Genomic DNA, 25,411 nt, shown 5'->3' on the forward strand with positions numbered 1-25,411 from the left:
GAGCATGTCAGGAGCCTGCAGCTCAGTGCCATGCAGTGCTCCTCCCTGCAATTAGCTGGGCTCTATCAGCCAACACCAACAAACCACAGACTTTTGAGAGAGGCTCCAGGACACCAGTCCATGTGTCTTTTTACTGGATGACCCACTGGCTGAGGGATACTGCAGGTCCCTGCATGTGTGTTCTCATTTAAAAGTGAAGAAGGCTGAGTGAAATCTCCTCTGGGGGTCCCACAGCCAAGCAGAGGTTTTCCCTGTGTTCTGAGGGACTGTGGCAGCTCTGGACCACTCCAGCTGTGGAGTTTCTGTAGGGTGCAAACCCCACTAATGCCACCTCTGTTCATCCCTGCAGATGATGCAGACCAACATCCCAGGGGTCTTTGCTGCTGGAGATGCTGTCACCTTTCCATTGGCCTTGAGGAATAACAAGAAGGTGAATGTCCCCCACTGGCAGATGGCCCACATGCATGGTAGGTACTTTGCAGAAAAGAGCCTTTTCCAGATTCTCAGGAAATTTCCAAACCCTCCAGGGCAAGAATGAGACAATGGCCAACAGAGAGACTGGGTGGTTGTATTCAACATTTTGAAGCATGTGTATCTTATGCCTTCGTGTGTCAGCATTCTTGCCAAGCCTTGACTAACAATGCATCATCACCGGCACAGAGGAGCCCAGGGACAGGCTTTCCCATATTCCCTTTGCTCCCTGGCACTGCTGCAGGAGCCTGCTCTATTCCTTGCCCAAGGACACTTAGGAGCTCACATCCTAATGCCAGCCTGGGCCCAGGTTCCCAGCTGGGCTTCCCACACTGCCAGGCTGGCCTGGGAGAGTTCAGCAGAGCTCCAACCATTCTTGCCTCTCGTCAGCCTGGAACCCCTGGTGTGATGGGCTGCCCTTATGGCCACACTCTCACAGGGAGGTTTTCTGCACGCTGGGTGAGAGGTTTTGGAACCACAGCTCCAAATTCAGCCTTTGGACACCTCTCCCATGTCCAAATATGTTTCTGCAGCAAGGACCATACCCCAATAGTCTCCCTGCCCTCCAAGGGTTTGTCCATCCCATCCCCGTCTGGGTAGGAGCTCAGAACACTCTCAACCCTGTCACTATTGCACAAGTTGGGGGGAAAGAGTCTCATGGATACATGTCTCATGGCAGTGGAGGTGACAAGTAGGAGATGCATCATGGGAAGGAGTCTGAGCCCATCCTCATGTGCTTCCTGCTTTGTCTTGGTTGCTGTGTGGGTTTTCTCAGTTTTTGGTTTCCCTGTACTCTGTGACTGCTGGTGTTGATGTTGTGGCCTGAGCACTGAGCATGGAGCTTGCCCTGGGGTGGCAGTTACCCCTCCCTGTGCTCTCTTGCAGGCCGCATCGCTGCGCTGAACATGCTGGCCCACGGCACGGAGATCAGCACTGTCCCATACCTGTGGACAGCCATGTTTGGGAAGAGCATCCGATATGTGGGTAAGGGGCTCTCTGGGGCTGCTGAGAGTTTGTGCTGCTGGAGATATCCTGGGATAGAGAAGCCAGGGTCACCTCCTTCACTTTGAACCCTCCCCACCAACCTCTGCCATGGGGCTGCTTCCCTGCCTGGCTTCCAAAGAAGTTCAGTGTCTCCTCTGAAACCCATCTGCCATGAAGTGCACTACTTTAAACAGCATGGAGGATTCACTTAAATTAGATATTGGGAAGTAATTCTTCCCTGTGAGGGTGATGAGGCCCTGGCACACGTTGCCCAGAGAAGCTGTGGCTGCCCCATCTGTGGAAGTGTTTAAAGCCAGGATGGACAGAGCTTGGAGCAACCTAGGATAGTGGAAAGTGTCCCTGCCCATGGCAGAGGGTGGGAACAAGGTGCTTTTCAAGGCCTCTTCCAACCCAAAACTCTCCTGTGATTCTGTGGTTTTTGGTACCTGCATCTCCTGGTACTGGTCTCTTGGTCACTGCGGGACATTCTCCATGTAGTGCTGGAATGAAACACCCTGTCTTAGAGCTGGATCTGGAGGAATTGCTGCTGATTTCACTTCTTCTTTGCCTTCCAGGCCATGGGGAGGGATTCGATGATGTTGTCATTCAGGGAGATTTAGATGAACTGAAGTTTGTGGCATTTTATACCAAGTAAGTGTTTTTCTTGTCCATATTCCTACACAGGCATTAATCTGAGATTGCTAGGCTAGAAAATAGTTCTGCCAGAGCTTTTGTCAGTCAGTTTTGTTCACCTCTGCACAATGAGTTTGTAGAACACTTATACAAGGCCCTGGAGAAATGATGTTCTGATTGTACAACAAGTTAAACTGGTCTTTGGGCCTGTTGTCTCTGCCCTTTGCCCTCATGATCTCTGTGAGCAGATGACAGCTTCTACTGGCAATTCCTATCAAATATTTCCTTCCCATCTAATCACCATGTTAATGATTTGTGACCAGTGCTGGACAGAGTGCTCAAGCATCACCGTTTCTGCTTCTGGTTTGACGAATTGAGTTCAAAAAACTCTTCTGTCTATCACAAGCTCTGAAGGTTTGAAGGAACTTGGGAGCTTTGCTATATCTGTAGTGAAACCGAGCTCTTCCCCAGGATGTGACCCTCCCTGGGAACACATTCTTGAGATGTGTTGGCAGCTGGGATGTGCCTCAGCTTTTCTGGAGCCATGCTGGCTGTTTAGACTGGAAAGTCAGTGCACCATGAATTTATCCCAAAAATATTTGTTGCTGTTTATTCTTTTGTTTCCTTTGTCCATCCCAGTCTGAAACCAGTGGCCACAGAACATGTTCATGCTGGAACCAAGGGGGTTTCTCTAAGTGCTTTCTGATATTAAGGCTAGAGAGAGGGAAACCAGGAAAGAAAGGGCTGCCCAGCTCAGCCGTCAAACCACTTGGCAGCAGCATCCAGGCAGGCATCAGGAGGGAGCTCAGGACAGGAGCCAGCTCTGGCTCTGCACACATCATCTCACTGTCCCTCTGTCCCATCTCCAATGTCCCCCATGCCTTCTCCCTCCCTGAGGGTGGCCCGCTTGCCCATGCTATTCAGTACAGAGCCTGGTGGTTGGATGTGTGCATTGGGCTTGTAAAGGTATGGGGCTCACTGCATCACCCAGGGGATCCCCAGTGCTCACCCTCCTCTCCCTGGTACCTGCACACCTTGGGTAAACACCTGCTGCAGGGATGGGGCTCCAACTGGCACCCAGGGACCTTTGCACACTGGATACAGCTCAGAGTATGCTGGAACCTTGGTCAAAATTCCCTAAAGGGGTAGGTTTGTGCCAAGGCACCACCTGTGTTAGGGACAGCTGCAGTGAGGATGTTTCCCTCCTGCAGCCTTTCCACATGAGAGCTTTTTTTCTCTTTATCCCAACCCTAACTTGAAAGGAAACATCAGGTTGCTTTAATTAAGCATCTGAGGAGGTTGTTCAAAGGGAACGCCCTGAACAAGGTGCATAATCCCTGCCCCATGCCAAGGCCCCACACTCCGTGTGCCATGGTGGCTGCAAGGGACAGGGGCTGCCAGGGGACCTGGGCTTGGTGGGCAGACCTGGAGGTCCCTGCTCAGCACTGTGTTGTTCTGCCACCCAGGAGGGTCTCCCGGAGCTGGCGTGTGGGTACCAGGATGGCATTCCATGCTGAGAGCTGGAGGTACTGGGAAGCACTGGCTGGTGGTGATCAGCCAGTGTGCCCCCCACTGCTTGGCTCCCTGTCTGTGAGAGGCCGCTGGAGCATTTCTTTCTCTTTTCTTTTTTGGTGGTTCTTCTAGTTGGTGTTAATGCTTTTGGACTGAGGACAGTCCCAAGCTGACCATTTCCTCCTGCTTTCTTCTGCTGTGCCCACCCTGTGTTTGAACTCTTCTCCTCCTGGTCCTCCTTAGTTGTTGCAGGAACCATTGGTGGTTCCCGCTCCTACAGCCTGTCCTCAGTATTGGCTTTCCCTATAAGGCTTCTTCTGCCCCAGAGTTTGAAGAGGAAAGCAGTTTTGTCAGAGCTGTGTAGAGGCCAATAAAAGGCCCTGGGAGGTGTAGGGGACAGCACTCTGCAGATGTCCCCATGGGACACTGCCTTGACAACAGACTGATGTCCTCCTGCCCCTAAGATCTTGGAGACTGGGGAATTGCTGGAATTGCTGTGGTTGTCTTCTTCACGGTTCCCCACCTCTGTTATGTTGAACGCTGCAGAAGGGAAGACCATGTAGACACATTCACTGTGCTTCCCTCTTCCCTAAGTCTTCACAAAGACTTCTGATTGCTCCAAATCCCAAGTTCAGGATGGGAATTCTTGTTACCTTCGAAGACCTTTTGAAAAAGAGGGATTCCTCCTGGCTTCCCCCATCTGTCTGACAAAGAGTTCAAATGCCACTGCTGATGAAGGGTGCTCCAGCTCACCAGCAGCCCATTAACTATTTTGCAAAAGGAGCAGCTACCCTATGTCCTGCTGACAGAAATGTTTGGGCTGCATCCACCTTCCTGGCTGGCCCCTTTGGGCACTGTCTGGGTTTGAGGCTGAGCCAGTGGGCAGCTGGTGGTAGTACATCTTCTGGTTCCCTTGCACACCTTGGTTATTCATTGCTTGGAACAGCACATCTTCCCCTGCTTTTGATGGGTGGGTCTCTCCAACCATTTTGTGTTTCCCAGCTTGGAGCTGGCTCTGCTCAGGAAACTGCTATCCTTTATTTGCCATGAGCTTATTTAGGAATGGGAGTTTTTTGAAATAGTCTGTGATGGGGCTGCCCCATGGCTTTGTAGACAGATGTGAGAGAGGGCTTTAACTTCCATGGCTGCACAGGGCTGAAGTGTCCTCTGAAACATGCTTTTGCTCTCCTTTTCCTGGGAATTAGGCATATATCCTTCCCCACCCCAGCTGCTCTTTGCTCTGTTGATCCCAGAGCTCTTCAGCAGTTGATTTAAGAGCAGATCTTGGTTTATGGTTGCTTCTACTTTTCAGTTTATTCAACAATATCACCAGAGTTTAAAATCTTACCCACACATCTTCCCTAATCTCACACTGTGCATTCACTTATCTCTTCATGGTCAGGCTTTGAAGGTTTACACTTGAATTGTGTTTGGCAAACCCCAAACAAGAACCGCCCTTCTTGTTTGCCTGTGACCTTTAGCCAAAGCTCCTCCAGCAGTTTTACATCCTCTTCCTTCTCCTTCATTTGTTTTCCTCTCAACCTTTGAGGCTGCATTCGGATCCTGCTAGGGGAACAGTCAGCCAACCTGGACATCCCATATACATGGGGACTTCTTGCTGGGGCTGTGGGAGCCAGGGGTTGGACACCCCAACTGTCCCAGTCCCCGTGGAGCAGCTCAGAGCAGGGCACTCTGCCTGTTTGGAGGTGGGGATCAGGAAGGGGATGTGGAGCATCCCAACTGACTGTTCAACAGGGAAATCCTGACCACCTGCCCCTCCACTCCCTGAGCATGGGGCAGCAGTGCAGGGATCACAGCTGGGCATCCTTCGTGTTGTCCAGGTTTTTATCCACCATCAGATCTACCTTTGGTGGTGTTTTCTCACAGATGCCAGGGTGCCAGAGCTGTCTCCACCACCCAGGCACCCTAGTGATGTCATGACATTGTCAACATTGGTAGGACCAGTGGGGTCTGCTGTGCCACTCTGTACCCTTTCCTGATCCTTGTTCCAGCCACTTTTTTCCAGTCCCTGTGGTGCTCATACCTTGGGATCAGGCCTAGCTCTGGAGTGGGTGCTCCTCTGCCTCCCTCTTCTCTCCATCAGGGTGGGGTTTGGGTGGTGGAGCTGTGGCCATCCAGGCTGCCCTAACTGCTCTGCTCTGCCTGGCCCTAGGAGTGACGAGGTGGTGGCTGTGGCCAGCATGAACTACGACCCAATCGTGTCCAAGGTGGCCGAGGTCCTGGCTGCTGGCAGGACCATCCGGAAGCGTGATGTAGAGTAAGTACACAGGCAGTGGGAAGTGGCAGTGCCAGGGCAGGGGCTAAGCACGGCCATGGGATACAGGGCAGAGCTTTCACACCGATCCGTCTCCATACCCCTCTTGCATCTCCCTTCCTGTTCAGCTTCCTCCATCCCCCCTGTGCTACCTCCCAGCTGCCTCCAGGTCTGACATCCCCCACACATAGGGTTTGTCTTAAACACCAGGACCCAAGTCCTTGCACAGACAGGATGGGATGGGGATACACTCTGCCTTTGGGCACTGGCAACATGATCAAGGAAGCAATGCCAGATGCTGGGGCGCACCTGGGCACCCTGTCAGTCAGGGAGACCTGCAGAGAGGGACTGGGTGTGTAGCCTGTGCATAACCTCCTATGCACAATCCAGTCCAAAGAGCTGGTGGTGGCAGTATGCTGGCCTGTGGTGTCTCAGCCTCCAGTTCCTTGGAGCGGACCTCATAGGCAAAGGACATTTTTCTCCCTTCTCTGTGTTTTTTAGGCTATGTAGAGGAAAGAGCATAACTTTGTGCTGAGGGTGGGTGCTGGAAGGCAAATTCCAGGGAGGTGATAACAGCTGGGAAAAAGCTTTTAGAGTGGGAATCAGAGCTGCTGAGGAAATGTGGGTCCCTGTTCAAGGGGTATTTCCACATCTAGAATAAAACCAGATATTTTCAAAAGCTCAGGGAGAGGAGCGCTACAAATCCCCAGGAAGCTTTGTCTCTCAGACTCCCTGGGCATCCCTGGGATGGGGAGCATATCGTGCACCCTCTCAGCTGAGACAGGGTTCATAAAATGTCAGAATAGTTTGAGTTGGAAGGGACCTTAAAACCCATTCAATTCCACCCCCTGCCCCCTTCCCTCCCACAATACCAGATTGCTCCAAGCCCCATCCAATCTGTCCTTAGACACTTCCAGGGATGGGGCAGCCAGAGATTCTCTGGGCAGCCTGTGCCAGGGTCTCACCACCCTCAAAGGGAAGAATTTCTTGTGCCATCACCCCAGTACATTGGGAAATGGTTGTTGGTGTCCCACTTTGTGGCTGGGAGGGTGGTGGTATCTTGTGGGTATCCTGGGGGTGGGGAGGAGCTGCTGGCCCTGTGGTAGGGCTCAGGGACTGGAGGAAGCCAGATTAAACCTGAATGTCTTTTCTCTCTTTGTCTCCTGCTGCTTTCACAACTTTAGGCTGTTTGTCCGTCACGGCAAGTATGTTCAGTTTGGGGTCCTGAGTGTGCTGGATGTGAGGGGCTGACAGGAGGGACAGCTGCCCCCCTGACTGGGCCATATCCCTAATTCCCATGTGGGGACACTGGTTACAGGGAGGGGTGTCCTTATTTTGCATCCCCCTCACATGCGGGGCAATGCTGGATGATAGGGCTGGGGCTGCCAGGAGCCACATCCAGCACAGATCCTGTTGGCTGGGATCTTGCTTGGCTGGGGTTTGGTGGCTTTCCATGGATTTTCAGCTGAAGGGCAGCTTTTAAGTATAAATAAATAAAATGTTTGAATGAAGTTTTACACAGAATTGAGGACCTGCAAGTGAGTTTTTGGACAGTTTAGTGACAGGTGAGTGAGGGCAGAGGAGGCAGCTGATTGCTGGGATGGACACCAAGTACTGGACTAGCACCAAGACACACCAAGAGCATTTGTCTGCGCACATTGAGAAACCCCTCACAGCGCTGTTGTTTTTCTCTCTTTTAGAACTGGAGATATGTCGTGGCTAACAGGGAAAGGCACCTAAAGCCACGGATGGCTGAGCTCTCCTGATGCTGCACTCGCCGTGGGGAGATGGGACAGAAGCTCCATGGCCTGGCGGGAACCCCATGGCTCAGACATTTTTCTTTGAGACCTTGATGAAACTGCCTTCACATCTTCCAGGAGGATCTCACACAGCTCCTCTGCCCCTGTGCCTGCTGGGCTGGGGATGGGGCTCTGCTGTTGCAATTGCTGTGGAATGCTGGAAAATCAGCCCACAGAGAGCGTGAGGCTTGGCGCTGGCAGTGGGCATGGGCGCCATACGGCTCTGGATGCTGCCATAGGGCTGAGGGTTCCCAGGCAGGAGTGCCTCATGCATGTCCCTCACTCCATAAGCAGCACGAGTGCCTTTGGTTGCTCCTGTGCTTTCATGCATGATGTTCCTTTCCAAATGCTCTTTGCTCCCAGCAGAGCTCCAATGCGCATCCCTGCAGAGCCTGACATCTGCTCCTTTCCTGCATGGCTGCTGCATTTGCCACAGCTCTCCCTGTGACCACCCAACCCCAGGGGCATCTAGGCGGGCCAGGAGTTTACACTGGGTGATCTCTGTGCAGCTGGTGCTTGTGTTGTCCAGGCTGGTCCTGTGCAGGCCCACCAGTAGAGGTGGGTCCCTGTCCATGCTGAGGGCTCTGGAGCTCATCAGTCCCCATCCCAGCATCTCCTGTCCTGGAGCAGCCAAGGGGAGCAGTTCCCTGTCTCCTGAGGCTTGGTTTGGGTTGGGGCACTGGCAGCTCTTGGGCCAATTCCCGGGGTGCATTGCAGGGGTACCTGAGAGCTGTGATGGCTCAGCTGCAGCCCTGGGCTGGGTGGCCACCCTTCCAGCCAGCCTTGAGATATCTCTCCTTAAGGCTATCATGGAATCAGTGCTGTTGCTGAGGTGTTATTAGAGGAAAAGTAGCTGGGGAAGCATTTCTGGCTGTCCATTCTCTGGCACTTGTCCAGTATAGTGACAAAGCTGCATTTCCCAGCCCACCATGCTCGTGCTTTGCTGTCCTGTTTCTGGTCCCATGCTGAACAAGAGCCATGTCTCCAGCTCAGGAGTGGACCTGGCCAGCCACAGCCCAGAGTCCATCAGCCCAGCAGAGTGGGGGTTGAGGGTACCCCTTGGAGAGACTCCAGTGCTTTGTTCTGGGGGCGACTCCTTCCCAGCAGTCAGTGTTTTACCCTGAGTCCCAGACAAGAGGATTTATATTTTTAATTTGATTCTTCCCCTGTGAATTAAAGCAATACTATTCTTGGGGTCTGAGTCATTTCTGATTCCTTCCAAGACCTTGGGTCACCTCTGCATGCTGGTCAGGTTGTTCAAGAACCTCTTCTCTGGAGACTTCCCACCTGTGTCCAGCTCACCTGTATTTCCAGTATTTCAGACCTTGGCTGGGTAGAAATGCACCAGTGTCTATCATATCTCTGGTTGGTCTCTCCTGGTTTCACTGCAGAGCTTTTCCCAGATGGAATCACCAGGAGGGATGGTAGCAGGATGTGCACTCTCTAGCACACATCCTGTGATGAAGAGGGACCATTGTGTGTCTGCTGGATCCACAAAGCGATGGGAACTTGCAAGTCTCATCTCAGGTTCCAAAAGACAAATTTCAGTGTTCCTGTCCACAGGTCCTCCTCTGAGGGCAGGGGTGATTGGGGCTGCTCAGATCCTGGTGCCCCAGACAGGGCTCTTCCAGAGTGGCCTAGGGCTGGGGGCACTGCCCAGGTAGAGGCAGCTGCCCAGGTGCTGCCTCAGCTCTGCCTACTACCCACAAAGATCTGGCTTTGTATCCCGTGTCCTGCTGGTGGGATAGCTGGACTCAGCTTTGGTAGCTCCCCAGGGGACCCAGCTGGAGTGCCAGGGAACTCTGGGGCACCACAGGGTGGCATTCCCTGCAGCTGTGTGTTTTCCTCAAGCTCTCTGTCATGTTCTCCATGCTGGGTGAGACTGGCAGCTCCCCCAGCACAACTTTACTACACTGGAGACAAAGATGCTTTTTGACCTCTTTTGCCTCTGATGGGGCCTCATCCAGTATTGTGTATAAGCTGCATAAAATGGGCATCACCCCCATGTTCGCATGGCTGAAGACCATTCAGGGGCTGAGGAAGGATCTTCTGTCCTAATCTGTAGCTGCAGTGGGGGTAACAAGTCCCATTCCCTGCTTTTTACAGAGGAGTTGTTTTAACCAGAGCTGGTAATGTCACCTGTGACACAAGAAATCTCAATCACCACTGTAGCTTTCCTTGGGACATGTGTCAGGTCATAGGCAGGGCTGGCTCAGATGGGTATTGCTCCTTTGCACAGCTGTGGAGTGGTGTTGAACCTAGGACCCCTTAACCAGTGCCTTGGCAAATGCTTCCCGCTGGCGAGTCTGTCCTGGAGCTGGGCAAGGCTGGGTTGTGTTCTCTGCCACCTTTCCAGCCCTGTCTTGTAACCTCTCATGCCAGGACAGAAAGTTTCCCTCTCTTCTTAAGAAACTGCCTGTTCCCATGAGGAATGAGAGCCCAGAAGAAACTGCCTGTTCCCATGAGGAATGAGAGCCCAGCTGGGGCACATGCACACCCCCAGCTGCACTGCCCCATGTCAGTTACCTCCACCAGACTGCCCAGGTATCATTTTCATTGCTCACCTTGCCTGCCCATGCAGACCTGATGCCTCCAGATCCTGAGCTCTCCACCAGCTCCTGCTCCTCAGATTCTGGGCCGTGCCTGTCACCCTGCCCATGTCTCACCTGTGTGCTGGGAGGACTTGGCGGACAGCTGGTGCTTTGCCTCTGCCCCATGCAGGTGAGACCCCATCTGGAGAACTGCATCCAGCTCTTTAGGGTCCTAGCACAGGAGGGACCTGGAGCTGCTGGAATGAGTTCAGAGGACGCCACAGAGATCCTCTGAAGGCTGGAGCCCCTCTGCTCTGGACCCAGGCTGGGAGAGCTGGGGGTGCTCACCTGGAGAGGAGAAGGCTTCAGGGAGAGCTCAGAGCCCCTTGCAAGGCCTAAAGGGGCTCCAGGACAGGTGGAGAGGGACTGGAGACAAGAGCAGGTTGGGATATTGGGAAGTAGATGGGATATAGTGAAGAAATTCTTCCCTGTGAGGGTGGTGAGGCCCTGGCACAGGGTGCCCACAGCAGCTGCCCCTGGATCCCTGGACGTGTCCAAGGCCAGGATGGATGGGGCTTGGAGCAGCCTGGGACAGTGGAAACTGTCCCTGCCCATGGCAGGGGGTGGGATGAAATAGGCTTTAAGGTCTCTTCCAACCCAAACCATTCTGTGATCCTACAACTTCAGCCAGTCTGGTGCTGGTTTAACCATGCTTTCATCCTCAGATGGTTTGGTTTTGCAGCATATGGCAGTGAGCTCTGCAATTTCATTTTAGCTTTCTCCAGGAAAAGAAGAATCTCTTTCTTTGGTTTCTTGTGTTCCTTGACAGTTCCTGGCCCTTAAGGACCTCATCTAAAGCACTTGCTCCCACTATTTGAGGCAGCTTCTCTGATGCACCTTGTGGGGTGAGTTGGAGGCTGAAGATCGTGAGGTGACACCAGATCTGTTGGGTAGAACTGACTGACACTTACAGAGCGTGTCCAGAGAAGGCAACAGTGCTGTGGAAGGGGCTGGAGCCCCAGGAGAGGCTGAGGGAGCTGGGAAGGGGCTCAGCCTGGAGAAAAGGAGGCTCAGGGGGGACCTTGTGGCTCTGCACAACTCCTGCCAGGAGGGGACAGCCCGGGGGGTTGGGCTGTGCTCCCAGGGAACAGCGACAGGAGGAGAGGGAACGGCCTCAGGCTGGGCCAGGGCAGGCTCAGGGTGGATTTTGGGGAATATTTATTCATGAAAAGGTGTGTACTGTTCTTATACAGGCTTCCCAGGGCAGTGGTGGAGTCCCCATCCCTGGAAGCGTTCAAAAAATGTGTAGATGTAGCACTTGGGACATGGTTTAGTGGTGACTCTGGCAGTGCTGGGCTAATAATTAGACCTGATGATATTAGAGGGGTTTTCCCACCCTAATAATTCTGTGATTTTAAACTTGAAGTTTCTGAAGAACTTTTCCCTCCCATTCACCTCTGGCTCAGCCACCCCCTAATACATCATCCCCCACTGTCCTCTAGCACCCCTGAGCCTGGATAGAGCTTGAGGAACTCACAGTGATGGGTAAATGCTCCATGAACCTGGAGGACTTGAAGAAGTATTTCAGGTGAAAAGTACCATCCCTCTCATGAGGCATCCTCATCTCTCAGGGGTCTTTGAGCAGTATTTGTGTTGATAGAGCCCGGCTGGGAGAGGTTGCAGTTGCTGCAAATCACAGTGACAGGTACAAGCTGCTGTCACCCCCTAAAGATGCTGTTGAGGGGAGATGCTCTGTGACTTGTGATTCCTTGCAACTCCACCTTGTGATTCCTGCATGGGCTTGGTGTTCCAAGGTGGGAATTCTCCTTCCCCAGATCCCCCTTCCAGATCAGCAGCCCTGTGTCCCCTCCAGGGACATTGGCTCCCCAGGGAGCCAATGGCCGTGTGGCCCTGCGCATTAGCCTGGCCCGTCACCTCATTGATTCCCTCCTGGCTAATCCGGGCTGGGCTGATCAGGGCTCAGCTGCTGTCCATGGCTGTGCCTACCCCGCTGCCTCCCAGCCTACGCTGGCGCTTGGTGGCCTTCAGTGGCTCCCTCTTCATCAACAACAAGACGTGGGACAGCGGCACTGCCCCGACCTCCCAGCCAGGTATGGGCACCGGGGCTCTGCAGAGGGGGCTTGGGAACAGGGGCTGTCCATCCCTATGGCCCTGCTCAGCAGATGGGACCTGGGTGCCTCTGAGGCAGCAGCACCCAAAGGGTCCCTGAACCCCCCCACCAGGGAGGGGAGCAAAAATAAGAACGTTTGCTGCAATCAGCTGCTTGTGGTACCCAGGGTCTGTTGCTCCCCTCCACAAGCTGTGAGGGGGGGGTCCCTCTGGGCCGGGGGCCCCTGGGGCTGGTGAGCAGCCTGCCCATCCCTGCCTGTCCTGCCTAGCTCACAAGGTGCTGTCCAGCCTGCCCCTCCAGGTGATGCTCTACTTCAATGTCTACTACTTCCCAGTCTGGTGCCTGGCTGAGGGGATTATGCTGTACCTGAAGGTACCATCCCATGGGGCATATAGGGATGGGGGGAGCTGCTCCTGCCAAGTCTCCCTGGGCATGGGTGGGGGTCAAAGGGGGCAGGGGACAGAGGAGCCTCTTGAGAATTAATGGATCCCCAAAATGCCCTGACCCCCATGAGAAAAGATTGCTCATCTCTGCTATAGATGGAAATCATGAACTTTCCAGGCAGGAATGGTCAAAAGGGGGGGGAAGAGTAGGCAGAGGTGGGCACCAGCATGGTGAGAGCTGGCAGAGCATGGAGAGCTGGGTATGGGGAGGAGGGCACAGGGAGTGGGGCATGGAGAGCAGGGAATGGTGCAGAGGGAAAGGGAAACTGGGCATGGACAGCTGGACTTGGACAAGGCTGTGCCCCTATAACAGTACCACCTGCTGCCTTGGCACTATCAGTTCCTGCTGGTCACAGCCTTCCTCATCCTCTCACTGGCTGAGGGCTCCCGCCTCTACCTGGGCTACCTGGGGAATCTCCAGGAGAAGGTAAGCATTGCCTGCCCTGGCCCAGCCCAGCTGGGGGAGCTGGATATCCCCTCACTTAGGAGCCATGTGTCCATCACTGTCCTTTCTCTGGAGGTCTACTGGAGCTGTCCTAGAAGAGAATAGTGGGTAAAGGCATGACCTGGAGAGAGGGAATGAAGGGGACCCATTTGCCCTCCTGCTCTGTCCCTTCACTGGGGGGTTTGACAGCATCTGACCACAGCTCAGTGGAGCAGGGACATCCCTGGTCCCCGGGTTCCAAGGCCAGCAGAGGCTGATGCAGGAGCCTCCGGGGGCACAGAGGGTCCCCCCAGCCCACCACTGCCTCCTGCAGGTGCCTGAGCTGGCTGGGTTCCTGCTCCTCTCCTTCTTGATCCAGCTGCCCCTCCTGCTCTTCCTGCTGACGGACAGGCAGGTCATCCACCTACCGCTGGAGGTGCCCATGCACAGCTTGTTCCTGGTCTTCCTCCTCCTCGAGATCGTGGCTGCCTTCCTGGTGCTGAGGACTATGACCAAGCAGCTGGCGGCACAGTTCTACCTGCGGCAGTTCCAGGAGAGTGGGAGGGGCCGGCTGGAGCCCGGGGCACAGGGGGACAGGCAGCTGAGATGGGGTGATGCTGCATGATCCCTCCACTTCACACAGCTAGTCCTGGCAAGGAGCATTAAACAGTGCTCGAACCCACAGACACTGTTTCTGAGCTTTGTGGAGGCCCCAGAACAGCACCCAGGCACAGCCCAGCTGATCCCTGCCTTGTACCAGCTAACACAGCCTGGGAAAAATGGGACAGAGGGGTCAGTACCTCTGAAACTTTCTGGCTCACCCTAGGGCTGTGTCTGTCCTTGCTGAGCATCAGCCCTGGCAGAAGGCAGGAATCAGCGTGCAGGAGCCACTGCACACCCCTAAGGAAGTACCAACCCAGGGTTGGAACTTAAAACTTAGCTCCTAAACCCTCCCTGAGCTTCCCAGGGAGCTTCTGAGAATCCAGGTGGCCCACATGAAGCCATTCCAGCTGGAAGGATGCCACGAGGTGCAAGAGCAGCACTCCACAACCTTACAGTCCCTCCAGGGCTAGAAACAGAGCAAAACCTTCTCCCGCTTCCAGAACAGCTTTATTCCATTGCATCCCTGTTTTTCAAGGGAAGTCAAGGCCCATGATCATTGGAACACGGAAAAATGCAAAATGCTTTAAGCCTCTCATGCCAAGCAGGAGCAGCTGCTCCCCAGCACCCTCTGGGGGAGCTCCGTGGGCAGCTCTGCTCCGGCACCGGCTGTCAGCGCTGGGAGCTGCCCCGGGGATGGCTTTGTGCTCCAGAAGCCAAGAACTGCTGCTGCTGCCAGTGCTTCTGCAGGAAAGGCAGACCCTAACCCCAGCAGTGCCCACCTGGCCAGGACTGGCCCACCTCCACCAGGGCTGCAGCCGTGTCCCCATCATATCTACCTGCAGGTGGCTCTGGAGGGAAGGATGTTTGTGGTGGAGCATTCCCGATGTCCCTAAGCTGTGGCCTTAGGCTTACCTTTAGGGGGCCTTGCCTGCAAAATGAACAGGGACATCAGTGTACAACAGGCATGGAGGCAGCCCAGGTGGCCCTTGGTTACTCTGTTTGGTTCCATGCAACCAGATTCACTGTCCAGGACCCCCACCCCACTCTGGATTCGAGATCAGGCATTAGGAAATATTCCCCCCACCACTGGATGGTGCAGCTTTGGGACAGTTCACCAGGGGATGAGGGATCTCAGTCCTCAGAGTCTCCTAAGACTTGGCCAGACAAAGCTGGAAATGACCTGAGGCAGGGCTGCCAGCTCTCCTGGTCTGTACGGGCCTCGCCATGACTCCCTGATTCACCATGGCAGTGAATTCCCACAATGCAATCATGCTTAGCACATGAACCTGTCAATGAACCACAGATCAGGATGTGCCCTGAAGAGCTGGCCCCTCTCTGCATGGAGTCCTAACAGATCCCCTTTGGAAGAGGGTGAAAAGCATAGAGCTGGGTCAGTTTTCCAGGGAAGGTCTCCATGGTGACCCACTAATGGATGTTTTGAGAGTAGCTGGGGTCACGGTGCAACTTCCCCTGACTCCCGGCACCACCTGGATCCCTCTCCCAGTTCAGATTGGCAACCAAGCACAAAAGTTGAAAACTAAGAGCTGCTCCACCAGGTTTTTCCCTGATCTTGGGAAATGAATTTTAACCAAAGGGCAGAAAATCATTAAATCCAAAATTGTTCACTTCAAAACCTCCTCTCTTCCATGCAGCCCTATCCTTACCTCCTCAAACTTCTCCTTCCAATAAAGGTCAGCCTTTGCATCCAGGTAGAGCAGAACCAGGTCACAGACCATTGTAGCCTGGAGACAGACAAACATTGAAGACTGGAACCATCCCACAGGAATGCCTGGCCTTCCATCCTGGCTCCTCCTGAATCCTGCAGCCAGCTGTGGGCATTTGCTGGGACTGCGAGCCAGCTCTGCCTCCAGCCACCTCCACTGGCTCCTCTCTGACCCAGGCCAGTGCCAGGAGCTGCACAGGCTGCAATGGATGGACAGGGAGGGCTGTTCCAGCACCTTCACAGTCATATGGACTGGGATGAGTATGTCAGGGGGGAAAGGGGCACAGGTGGGGGACCTCCCTGTTACTCTGCTGGAAGGGAAGAGCCATAGAAGGGCTCTACAAGGGGCTGCCCTACCAAGTGACAGGACACTGCATCCTTTCAGTCAGAGGAGAAGGAGAGAGAAGCTGCTCTATCCTGCCAGCCGCATCCCAGTGATGCTCGGTCCCAGGATCCACACAAAAACCTGACCACTATGAGATGCGACTCTGCTAGCACTCAGGAGCCCAGTCCAGTGGGGTCATTACTAATGGTCACAGGGAAACCTGAGCTGACACCCTGGCAGACCATTTCCCCTCTGTGATGGCTGCCACTAAGGAAGCCTTGTGCCAAAGCAGCCAGGGAAACAACTGAGAAGTGGCAAATCCCAAGGCATGGATCGAAGGAGAAGAGTGTATCTGGAGTACTCACAGCACCAAAGAAGGCGATGCTGGTGCCAAAGCTCACGGCAGTAGGAACAATGCTGAACTTCCCAGCCTGGTGAGAAACAGAGAGAGTGAAGAGTGGTCAGAGGGGTGAGAAGGTTGTGGGCTGAGCCTTGTGGGGCAGCATGCTCCAAGTCAGAAGGTGCTGGAAGGATCCAGGGATATTTCCCCATTCTGATTTGTAGGAAATGCTGTTGTGCTGACTCCAACCCTCTTTGGCTGTCAAAGAAGGGACTGAGGTGCCTGATGACCTGAAAGCAGCAGAGGTTACTGTGACCCACCTGCTCCTGCAGGCACAGCAGGAACTTCCCTCTTGCTGTAGCTGCCACCTATGGAACCACATCCCAGTAAACACAACCCTGATGTGATGTGTTCCTCCCTTCACAAATGAGTCTGGTGGTTTCTCTTCTGGCTGTTCTCTCCTGCTCCACAGCTCCTGGACCTGCTCTCTCAGCCTAGAAGTGGTACACTGTGTCCTGCACTGTGTGCTTCACCTTCTTCAGGTACAAAGGGCACTGCTGAGCATGAAAGACCAGCTGTGGACAACTCTCAGTGTGGGAAGTGCTCTCAGCACAGGCTCCCTCTTTGGAAAGCTAAGCACTGACTTTGTGAGTGATGCTGCACAGAGTAGCATCAAGAATCATGGAAACATGGAATAGGGTTGGAAGAGACCTTAAAGCTCATCTCATTCCAGCCTCTGCCATGGGTAGGGACACCTTCCACTACCCCAGGGTACTCAAAGCCCCATTCTGCCTGGCCTTAGACATTTCCAGGAATGGGGCAGTCACAGCTTCTGTGGGCAATCTGTGCCTGGGCATCATCACCCTCAGAAGGAAGGATTTCTTCCCAATATCCCATCTAACCCTGAGAAGCCATTCCCTGTGTCGTGTCCCTCCATCCCTTGTCCCCAGTCCCTCTCCAGTTCTTCTGGAGCCCCTTCAGAAGCTCCCTCTGAGCTCTCCCTGGAGTCTTCTCCTCTCCAGGTGAGACCCCCCCAGCTCTCCCAGCCTGGCTCCAGAGCAGAGGGGCTCCAGTCCTTGGAGCATCTCTGTGGCCTCCTCTGGGCTCACTCCAGCAGCTCCAAATCCTTCTGTTGTTGGGGACACCACAGCAGGTGCAGCAGGTGCGCCTGAGCAGGGCAGAGAAGCAGAATCCCCCTTTACCTCCTGCCCACAGTGCTGAGGATGAGTCCAGGACACAGGGCATTTCTAAACTCTCAGTGCACATGGCTGGGGCATGCCCAGCCTTTATCACACCACACCTTTTCCCCGTGAGGGTACTTTTAATCAAGAAGGGATTAATTGTCCAGGCTCAGAAGAGTTCAGGTTGATCTTTGTCAGGGTGCTCCCACCATAACACCCTCAGAGACACCTACAAGCCCAGTTCACCTTGCCTACTGAACACTTCATGGCCCCCATGTCAGACCCTCAGAGAGGGAAATCTCCCTTCTCAGGGCATTACCAAAAGGTTTTTCTTCAAATAGGAGGGACCATTTTCTTCTGCTCTGCTTAGAAAACTCTGGGAAGAGGTGAAGAGCTCACCCAGGTGGGGAGAAGTGAAGGTAGCAGAAACCTCGGGGGCAGGGTGGGAGCAGTGGTGGGAGGAGTCAGCCCTGGGGCTGAGGAGCTCACGGTACCTGGCCGTGCACGGAGAGGTCAAAGCGGATCCCGTAGAGCTTCAGCAGGTTCCGGTAGAGCTGCTGCTGCGAGCCCCAGTAGTAGGAGGCAGTTCTGTGGGAGACATTGGGATGGCTCAGAAAGGCAGAGAGGGAAGGGGGTGCCAGTGCCAAAGGACTGCTGGGCCTCTGGGTTCCTGGGTGTCCTGCAGGCTGGGAAATGGGCATACACGTGCAGCGATGACTCACTGGCACCAACAGTGGGGCATTAGCATCCCCTCAGCACCCAGTCTGGGTCACTGGGAGCACGAAGCTCTCAGTGTACCCAGCCCAGGTGGGGACAGTCACAGGTCCCTGCCCTCAGGCAGATAATGCCCTGCTCAGCTCCAAACACAAAAGAGCTACAAAGTGTGGGAATTGCCACAGCAACCCCGTACTTACAGGCCCTGCCCTGAGTTACCATTTCCCAGTGCTTTAAAGGTCTCTAAGATCTTTAAGTCCAACCAATTAACACAGCACTAACCCATGTGCCCTGGTGCCACATCTACAAAGCTTTTAAGTCCCTCCAGAGACAGGGACTCCACCACTGCCCTGGGCAGCTGCACCAGGGCTGGATAAACCTTTCAGTGAAAAGATTTTTTTTCTAACATGCAATCTAAACACTCCCTTAGTGCAACTTCAGGCTGTTCCCTGCAATGAGGCTCCTTGTTGGGCCTGGGAGCAGAGCCCGACCCCCCCGGCTGTCCCCTCCTAGCAGGAGTTGTGCAGAGCCACAAGGTCCCCCCTGAGCCTCCTTTTCTCCACGCTGAGCCCCTTCCCAGCTCCCTCAGCCCCTCCTGGGGCTCCAGCCCCTTCCCAGCTCCATTCCCTGCCCTGGACATGCTCCAGCCCCTCCAGGTCTCTCCTGTTAGGAGGGGTCTAGATCTGCCAGGACTGGAGGTGCCCCAGCAGTGCCAGCACAGATCAGGTGCCCTTGGCCTTCCTGCCCACCTGAGTGCACCTGGGTTCACATTCACCTTCAGGTCCTTTTCTACCAACAGCTTTCCAGACACTCTGCCCCAGCCTGGAACATTCCATGGTGTTGTTCTGACCCCAAGACAGAACCTGGCACTTGACCTTGTTGAGCCTCAGCCCATAGATCCAGCCTGTCCAGTTCCCTCTGCAGGGCTTCCTGCCTTTCAGCTGATCCACACTCCCATCCAGCTCAGTGTCATCTGTGAACTGACCGAGGCATACTGCTGCTCCTTTCAGAGCATCCATCAGAACTGAAATCTGCCATGTGCTGATCCCACAGGCCTGTGTGGCCACTGTCCCAGCATCCTCACCTGAAATTGTATCTCATGTCCTGCAGGCTGAAGGAATACTGTGGTTGGCACTGGGTAGCAGAGTGGTCCAGGTCGCAGTTCCACTCGATAAGAACTCTGATGCTTCCCCCCTGTAAAACACATTTTATTCCAGGAGAAGCATGGAATCAGATTAGACAAGTCATTAACTGTTCAGATATTCCCAGATCACATATTCCCTTAGCATTTCAGGTCAGTCCTCTGCTTCTTGCTCACATCCTTGGGGAATTTTGAATTGCCTTCCATAGTTAAATAAAAAACAAGTACCAGCAGTGCGAGGTCTCCAAAGTTCTCTCCAGCTGCCTCCACCATGTCACGGACACGGAACACAGGGCAGGAGGGGTTGAAGATTGGATCATATGTGCAGCTCTTGAAATAGCTGGGGTCACTGGTTTGTAAAGTGTTGCACCTGAGACAGGAGAGAGGGGGGGCAGGGGTGTGGGAGTCATGGAGCCCAGCTGTGGGACTGCAAAGGGGACCCTCTCATGGGATTGGGCTCGCCAGTGCTCCTGCATTAGTGGGAGGACAGTCAATGCCTTGCCTAAAGCCTCAGATGGAAGAGGGTGGAGAAAAACCAGCCCAGAGCAATCTCACATGGAGTTATCCTCTATAACATGTGCCATGGCCTTCCCTTCCACCTCTTTGTGCTCCTTTGTTTCTTCCTAGCACCCAGCTCTGGTCACTGCTACAGGTAACAGCAGGGACAGTTAATGCCATATCTCCTGCCATGGTAAGGCAGCACAGTCAGTGTGCCCGGGACTGTGGGGCCAGTGCAGCCCTTTACTTGCCTTCTGTGAAACCACTTTGCAAGGACTAAAAAACAAAAATATTAGTTTCACTTCCAAATGAGAGCTTGGGAATGGCTGGCCTTGTCTGGCTCTCTGCAGTGCTCTACATGGGCAGCTGGACACCAGGCCCTCTCTCTGAGGTGTCCCCATCCCACTGCTCTTACAGCTGCACACCCAGCACAGCTGAAGTGACCTGTATTCACCTCAACACCTGTCCTGCCCTAACTGCCCCAGCACCACCTGCCCTGGGTGCCACTGGTTCCACGAGTGCTTCAGCTCCTCAGCCCCCTGACTGGCTCAGTGCCAAGGCTGGACCAGGCTGCATGCTCAGCCCAGCTGGGAAGTACTGTACTTACTTGGAGAAGTTAAATTTGGTGAAGTGGACAGTGTTTTTTATAAAAAGAGTGAAATTCTCTGTCTCAGCCAGAAGAGGTTTCCTAGAAAACAACCACCAACAAAGTTAAATCTTGCACAGTGGCCAAGGCCCCATTTCCCAAGCTCTGCAGTCTCTCCTGCAACCCCAACTCCTGCTCTTGGGTGATGCCCTCTGAGTTTAGCTGACTATAAAGTCAATGTCAGAGGTCTCCCAGAGCCTGGTTGTCCCTTGGGCATGTGTGGTCAGACTCCTGGTAACACAGAGGGAGAGAGCCAAAGCTCCCAATATCTGCTGTCTCCTCATGTGTGATTACCTGGGCAGGGTGCTATTCTCCACAGGACACCAGCCATAGATCTCACAGGTGGAATGGGTGGCATTGAAAATCAAACATTTCCCAGTTTTTATCCCTAGAAACAAGATAATATAAGACAGGCTGAGAGAGTTGGGGTTGATTACCTGGAGAAGACTTTGGAGAGACATTAGAGCCACTTCCATTGCCTAAAGGGGCTCCAAGAGAGCTGGAGAGGGACTTGGGACAAGGGCCTGGAGAGATAGGACACAGGGAAGGGTGTCCCAGGGGCACAGGCAGGTTTAAATGGGATACTGGGGAGGAACTGTTCCCTGGAAGGGTGGGCAGGCCCTGGCACAGGGTGCCCAGAGCAGCTGTGGCTGCCCCTAGATCTGTGGCAGTTTCCAAGGCCAGGTTGGACATTGGGGCTTGGAGCAACCCGGGATAGTAGAAGGTGTCCCTGCCCATGGAAGGGGGTGGAACAGGATGAGCTTTTTTACCCAAACTGTTCTAGGATTTTGTTTCTTTAGCAAAACACCCAGTACCATTGCCATGAACCACAGGGTTTCCCATGGGACAATCTGCATCTTCTGTGCACATCCCGTCGAGGACAGAGGGGCTCTGGGAGGGACAGAGAGAAGTGCTGTCACTGTGCTGTGCAGCTACCTGAGGCCATGCTGTCATTCCCCCCATTGTTGCGCTGCTGCTCCTGCTTCCTCAGACCTTCCAGATGGAACTGGGAACCAACACAGATGGATTCAGGAGGGCCCTAATGACTGAGCCCATTAAGCACCTTGTAAAGTACCATGATGAATTCCCTGGGGGAGAGCTTAGTAGACCCTAAATCCAGCATGACACAAGTTTTACAAGAGACAGAGAAAGCTTCACCCCTAGTCTGGACCTCCCTGATTGTCAGGAGCAGTAAAAACCTCTTATTTAAACACAGAAAGATGGTCATACTTGGGGAAACACCACTAACACTCCCCCACAGCTACCCCAAGCCATGACAGGAATCACCAGCTCATCAGAAACCCACTCCCCAAGCTCTGAGGGCACAGAGGCCCAAATGAAGGAGGGGAATCCTCAGCTATGTGGTCAGAAGTGGGGGTCTGTTCAGGCCTTTCCTGGGCTGCCCCAGGACAGCCTCAGCCATTCATTCAGGTGTAAAACCCACCAACATGATCTTAGAGGAGCAGTATCTTTGGGCTGGGTAGGGTCTTCTAGGAGTCTGGAGTCATTGTGGGATGCAGGAGAATATCTGGGGATTTCACCAGGTGTTTAGGGAATGGGTTATTTAGGGGAGGAAGAGAAGGCATGGGAAGGAGGGATCTTGGTAGTCTGAAAAGGAACATAAAGGGATAAAAGATGAAAAGACTTAAGTGCATGTACAGCTGCTGAAACACCTCGGCTCGTGTTTGATGCTGCCTCTGGCCACAGACAAATTCATTTGCCAGCACCAAAAACTCTAGTCATCAAGAACATTAAGGCAGTTCAAACTCCTTGTAAAGCCAAAAGCTGCCACTGCTAAATATTCAAAGCTTTCCAAATATGAATGTCATCTACAGCTCCAGTGCCAGGAACTGAGGAACTTCTGGAGACCAGCATGGGGCGTAGGCTGGGACAGGCACCCACATACCCCAGCTCTGGAACAGAATGAAATCCTCAGCTCTGTGTGTCCTTGGCTTGCACACTGCAAACCCAGCACCTAGAGGTGCCTGTGAGAACCCTAAAATGCCCTACAGCACTTGTCTTCCTCCATGTTGGGACTTTAGGAATTCTCAGCATTTTAAAGATGGGTCATTGGTGCCATTTTCACCAACCCAAACCCAGTGTTTCTCCTCCTCTGCAGCATTTGGCCACAGCAGGAGCTGAAGGGACCATTAGGACAATTGGTGCTTGACTTAGGTACAAAGTGTCAGCAGCAGTTCAGCTTAAAGGACATTTGCTCCCATCTGCTGAGCTGGGTTCAGCCTGGGAGAGCTCAGCAGAGAAGCTGGCCTGACTCCAGCCTTAAAGAGAAGAGTTCTCCCAGAGAACATATACAATTAATGGTATATGAAAAACCATTTAGACCTTGTGCTGTGTTCCTCCTAAAAATAGGACACTAAGATGGACAGTACTACTGCAGCAGGGAGTTATCAAGGAAACATGACACAGGTATCCATGGATTGTGTGTCAAGGCATCCCCTTGTTCAAGGGCAGCAGAAAGCCTGGAATGGTCATACAGTGCCACCACACAAAGAGTTCAGAGCTGGAGAGGCCCCATGTCCCCTGACCTGGCCACCAGAAACAGTTCTGGTAGAGAACATGCATACACATTTGGCTAATGAAGGTATGACAGAGCAAGTGCAGATGTGCTGGGGAACACTATGATCCAGTGAGTGTGAGGGGAATTGGGTTTGGTTTGGAATATAAATCCATTTTTCCCTTTTATCTGGTCTTCCACTGGGTTCCACTGAGCAGCAGAACCACTGGCTCCATCTCATCCCCGTGAGGCTGGGCTGGGGCAGGTCAATTTACTCACCTCGGGGCAGGTGCCTTGGACTTGCTGGACTGTGGCAATGAAATTGGTCACCAGGAAAAGCACATTTTCTCCCTGGGAAGCAAGAAGGTGCTGTCAAAGGGCAGCTGACACCAGAGTGGATCCAAGGAGACGACCTGTGACTCCATGGGCGGAACAGGCACTAATAGACTTGCCAGGGCTTTGGGACAGCGGTACCCGCGGCATCCCCTTGTCAAGATGACTGACTGTATGTGTGACATCCCTGTCCCCGCCCGGGGCCCGGCCCTACCTGCGGGGGCCAGGTGAGATCCGCAGCGTCCCAGAGCCGCCGGTCCGCGGCCTCGGCGACCGCCGCCCCCTTCACCTTCGTGACCACAGCGACACGCGGGGCTGTGTCGCGCTCCTGGTACCCCTTCCGCAGCAGCAGCACCCACCTGCGGAGGTGCGGGGGGCTCTGAGGGACCCCCAGCCGGGCCCGAGGGCTGGGGGGATGACCTTACCCCAGCGAGGAGCGGCCAGCAGGATCCCTACCCCAGCAGGTAGCCAAGGGCGCTCAGCTGCAGCAGCCGGTGCAGCAGCCCCACCCGCCGGTTCCGCGTCAGCGAGAACTTGGCAGTCTTGTAGTCGAGCAGGGACCCGCAGGGTGGGCCCGGCATGATGGCACCGAGAAGAAAGGAGGGCACGGGGGGAGTTAGCGGCACCAGGAGGGTAAAGGGGGGCACGGTGAGGATAGCGGCACCAGGAGGGCAAAGGGGGGCAGGGTGAGGATAGCGGCACCAGGAGGGCAAAGGGGGGCACGGTGAGGATAGCGGAATCAGGAGGGAAAGACTGCCAAGGGAGGGAAAGCGGCCCCGGGGCAGGGGGCAGCAATCACAGCAACCACAGCCCTGCCCGCACTCCCCGGCCAAGCCCCGCCCCTCCCGCAACCAGGCCCCGCCCCTCCCTCAGCCCGGTCCCGCCCCTCCCACAGCCCCGCCCCGCCCCGTTGCCATGGCGGCGGGTGGGGGCAGGGGAGTCCTCTGACCGGGCTGGGCCCGCAGCCCCGACACCGGGCCGCGGGTGGGTCACAGCGGCCGTGACGAGGTCACAGCGGCTGCGGGGCCTGCCAGACAGCCGGGCGAGCCTCCGCCGCCTCCAACCGCGGGCTCTCCCCGCAACGAGCATCCCAGAATGGTTTGGGTTGGAAGAGGCCGTAAGGCTCTTCCACTCCACCCCTGCCGTGGCAGGGACACCTCCCACTGTCCCAGGTTGCTCCAGCCCCAGTATCCAACCTGGCCTTGGGCACTGCCAGGGATCCAGGGGCAGCCACAGCTGCTCTGGGCACCCTGTGCCAGGGCCTGCCCACCCTGCCAGGGAACAATTCCTAATTCCCAATCTCCCATCCATCCCTGCCCTCTGGCAGTGGGAGCCATTCCCTGTGTGCTGTCCCTCCAGCCCTGGTCCCCAGTCCCTCTCCAGCTCTCCTGGAGCCCCTTTAGGCACCTGAAGAGGCTCTGAGCTCTCTCTGGAGCCTTTTCTTCTCCAGGTGAGCACCCCCAGCTCTCCCAGCCTGTGCTAAACCAGTACAGACCAGTTCCCGATCAAGGGACAGACAATTTTTCTTCCTGGCTAATGAAAGTGATGTAATTCCTCTGGATGTTGGAGCAACCCAAGCTTTACATCAAGGATACATCAAGGACCCATTCCAGCCTGCCCTGCTGGAGCTTTGGGGCCCTACCAGAGCCCAGGGCTCTCCACATGAGATGTGATGTTGGCCAGCAGAGGGAATTTGCCAGCAGACTGCTTTGAAGTGCTCAGGAACCAGAATTGTCTCCTTCCCTGGATGCAGGTAGGAGGATGGGATGTGTAAATGGGTCAGTACACCTCAGAAAGAATTTTCCTTTATGTCATCTCCCCTGGAATACTCCACATTTTTAAATTAATATTTTTAGGAAGAAATTATAAATCCTGTTTAAATTAATATTTTAAAATTAATATGTTTAGGAAGAAATTATAAAGCTTCTGTACATTCATGTCAGGTAGTTCCACCTGAAGCTGCTTTCAGCAGGCACAGCATCTTAGAAATGTGTATTTTGGACCATAAAAGAGTACAGTCTTTCCTACTCATTTTTGATGATAAACCTTTTTGTTAAGTTTATTTTGTCTGGAATAGTTCTCAGAGGTCCCTTCCAGTTAATTTTCCTGTCCCTAATATCCGTGGATGGAGAAAATAATTTGATTTTGTAGTATCTTTTGTATAATCACAAGGTCGTGGCCATGCTTCT

The 25,411-nt window shown here is 54.1% G+C and overlaps 3 protein-coding genes across 3 annotated transcripts in view; 2 read left to right on the plus strand and 1 right to left on the minus strand.

Moving 5' to 3' along the window:
* AIFM3 (apoptosis inducing factor mitochondria associated 3) overlaps positions 1–8,868 on the plus strand; it is a 53,893-nt gene extending 45,025 nt beyond the window's left edge. Inside the window, exons 16-21 of the mRNA XM_050980722.1 lie at positions 350–467; positions 1,357–1,455; positions 2,031–2,106; positions 3,555–3,614; positions 5,774–5,878; positions 7,576–8,868. Coding sequence (XP_050836679.1) covers positions 350–467; positions 1,357–1,455; positions 2,031–2,106; positions 3,555–3,614; positions 5,774–5,878; positions 7,576–7,615 — 498 coding nt within the window. The 3' untranslated portion in view covers positions 7,616–8,868. The remainder of the gene's footprint in view (positions 1–349; positions 468–1,356; positions 1,456–2,030; positions 2,107–3,554; positions 3,615–5,773; positions 5,879–7,575) is intronic.
* Positions 8,869–12,198: 3,330 nt separating this feature from the next.
* On the plus strand, positions 12,199–13,828 carry LOC103818207 (transmembrane protein 17B-like). Its single transcript, XM_009092507.1, has 4 exons — positions 12,199–12,316; positions 12,605–12,708; positions 13,093–13,206; positions 13,538–13,828. The coding sequence occupies exons 1-4, from the start codon at positions 12,199–12,201 to the stop codon at positions 13,826–13,828; spliced, it is 627 nt and encodes a 208-aa protein (XP_009090755.1).
* Positions 13,829–14,311: 483 nt separating this feature from the next.
* Positions 14,312–23,920, minus strand: LOC103818208 (P2X purinoceptor 6). The gene is made up of 12 exons (XM_018916359.3): positions 23,679–23,920; positions 23,437–23,581; positions 23,169–23,240; positions 21,190–21,265; positions 20,669–20,762; positions 20,336–20,416; positions 19,459–19,600; positions 19,174–19,283; positions 17,870–17,963; positions 16,220–16,285; positions 15,471–15,548; positions 14,312–14,734 (listed from the first exon to the last, which is right to left on the minus strand). The coding sequence occupies exons 1-12, from the start codon at positions 23,801–23,803 to the stop codon at positions 14,696–14,698; spliced, it is 1,122 nt and encodes a 373-aa protein (XP_018771904.1). The 5' UTR covers positions 23,804–23,920; the 3' UTR covers positions 14,312–14,695.
* Positions 23,921–25,411: the final 1,491 nt, after the last annotated feature.

The sequence above is a fragment of the Serinus canaria genome, chromosome 15 (assembly GCF_022539315.1).
Source record: "Serinus canaria isolate serCan28SL12 chromosome 15, serCan2020, whole genome shotgun sequence".
Classification (NCBI taxonomy): Eukaryota; Metazoa; Chordata; class Aves; order Passeriformes; family Fringillidae; genus Serinus; species Serinus canaria.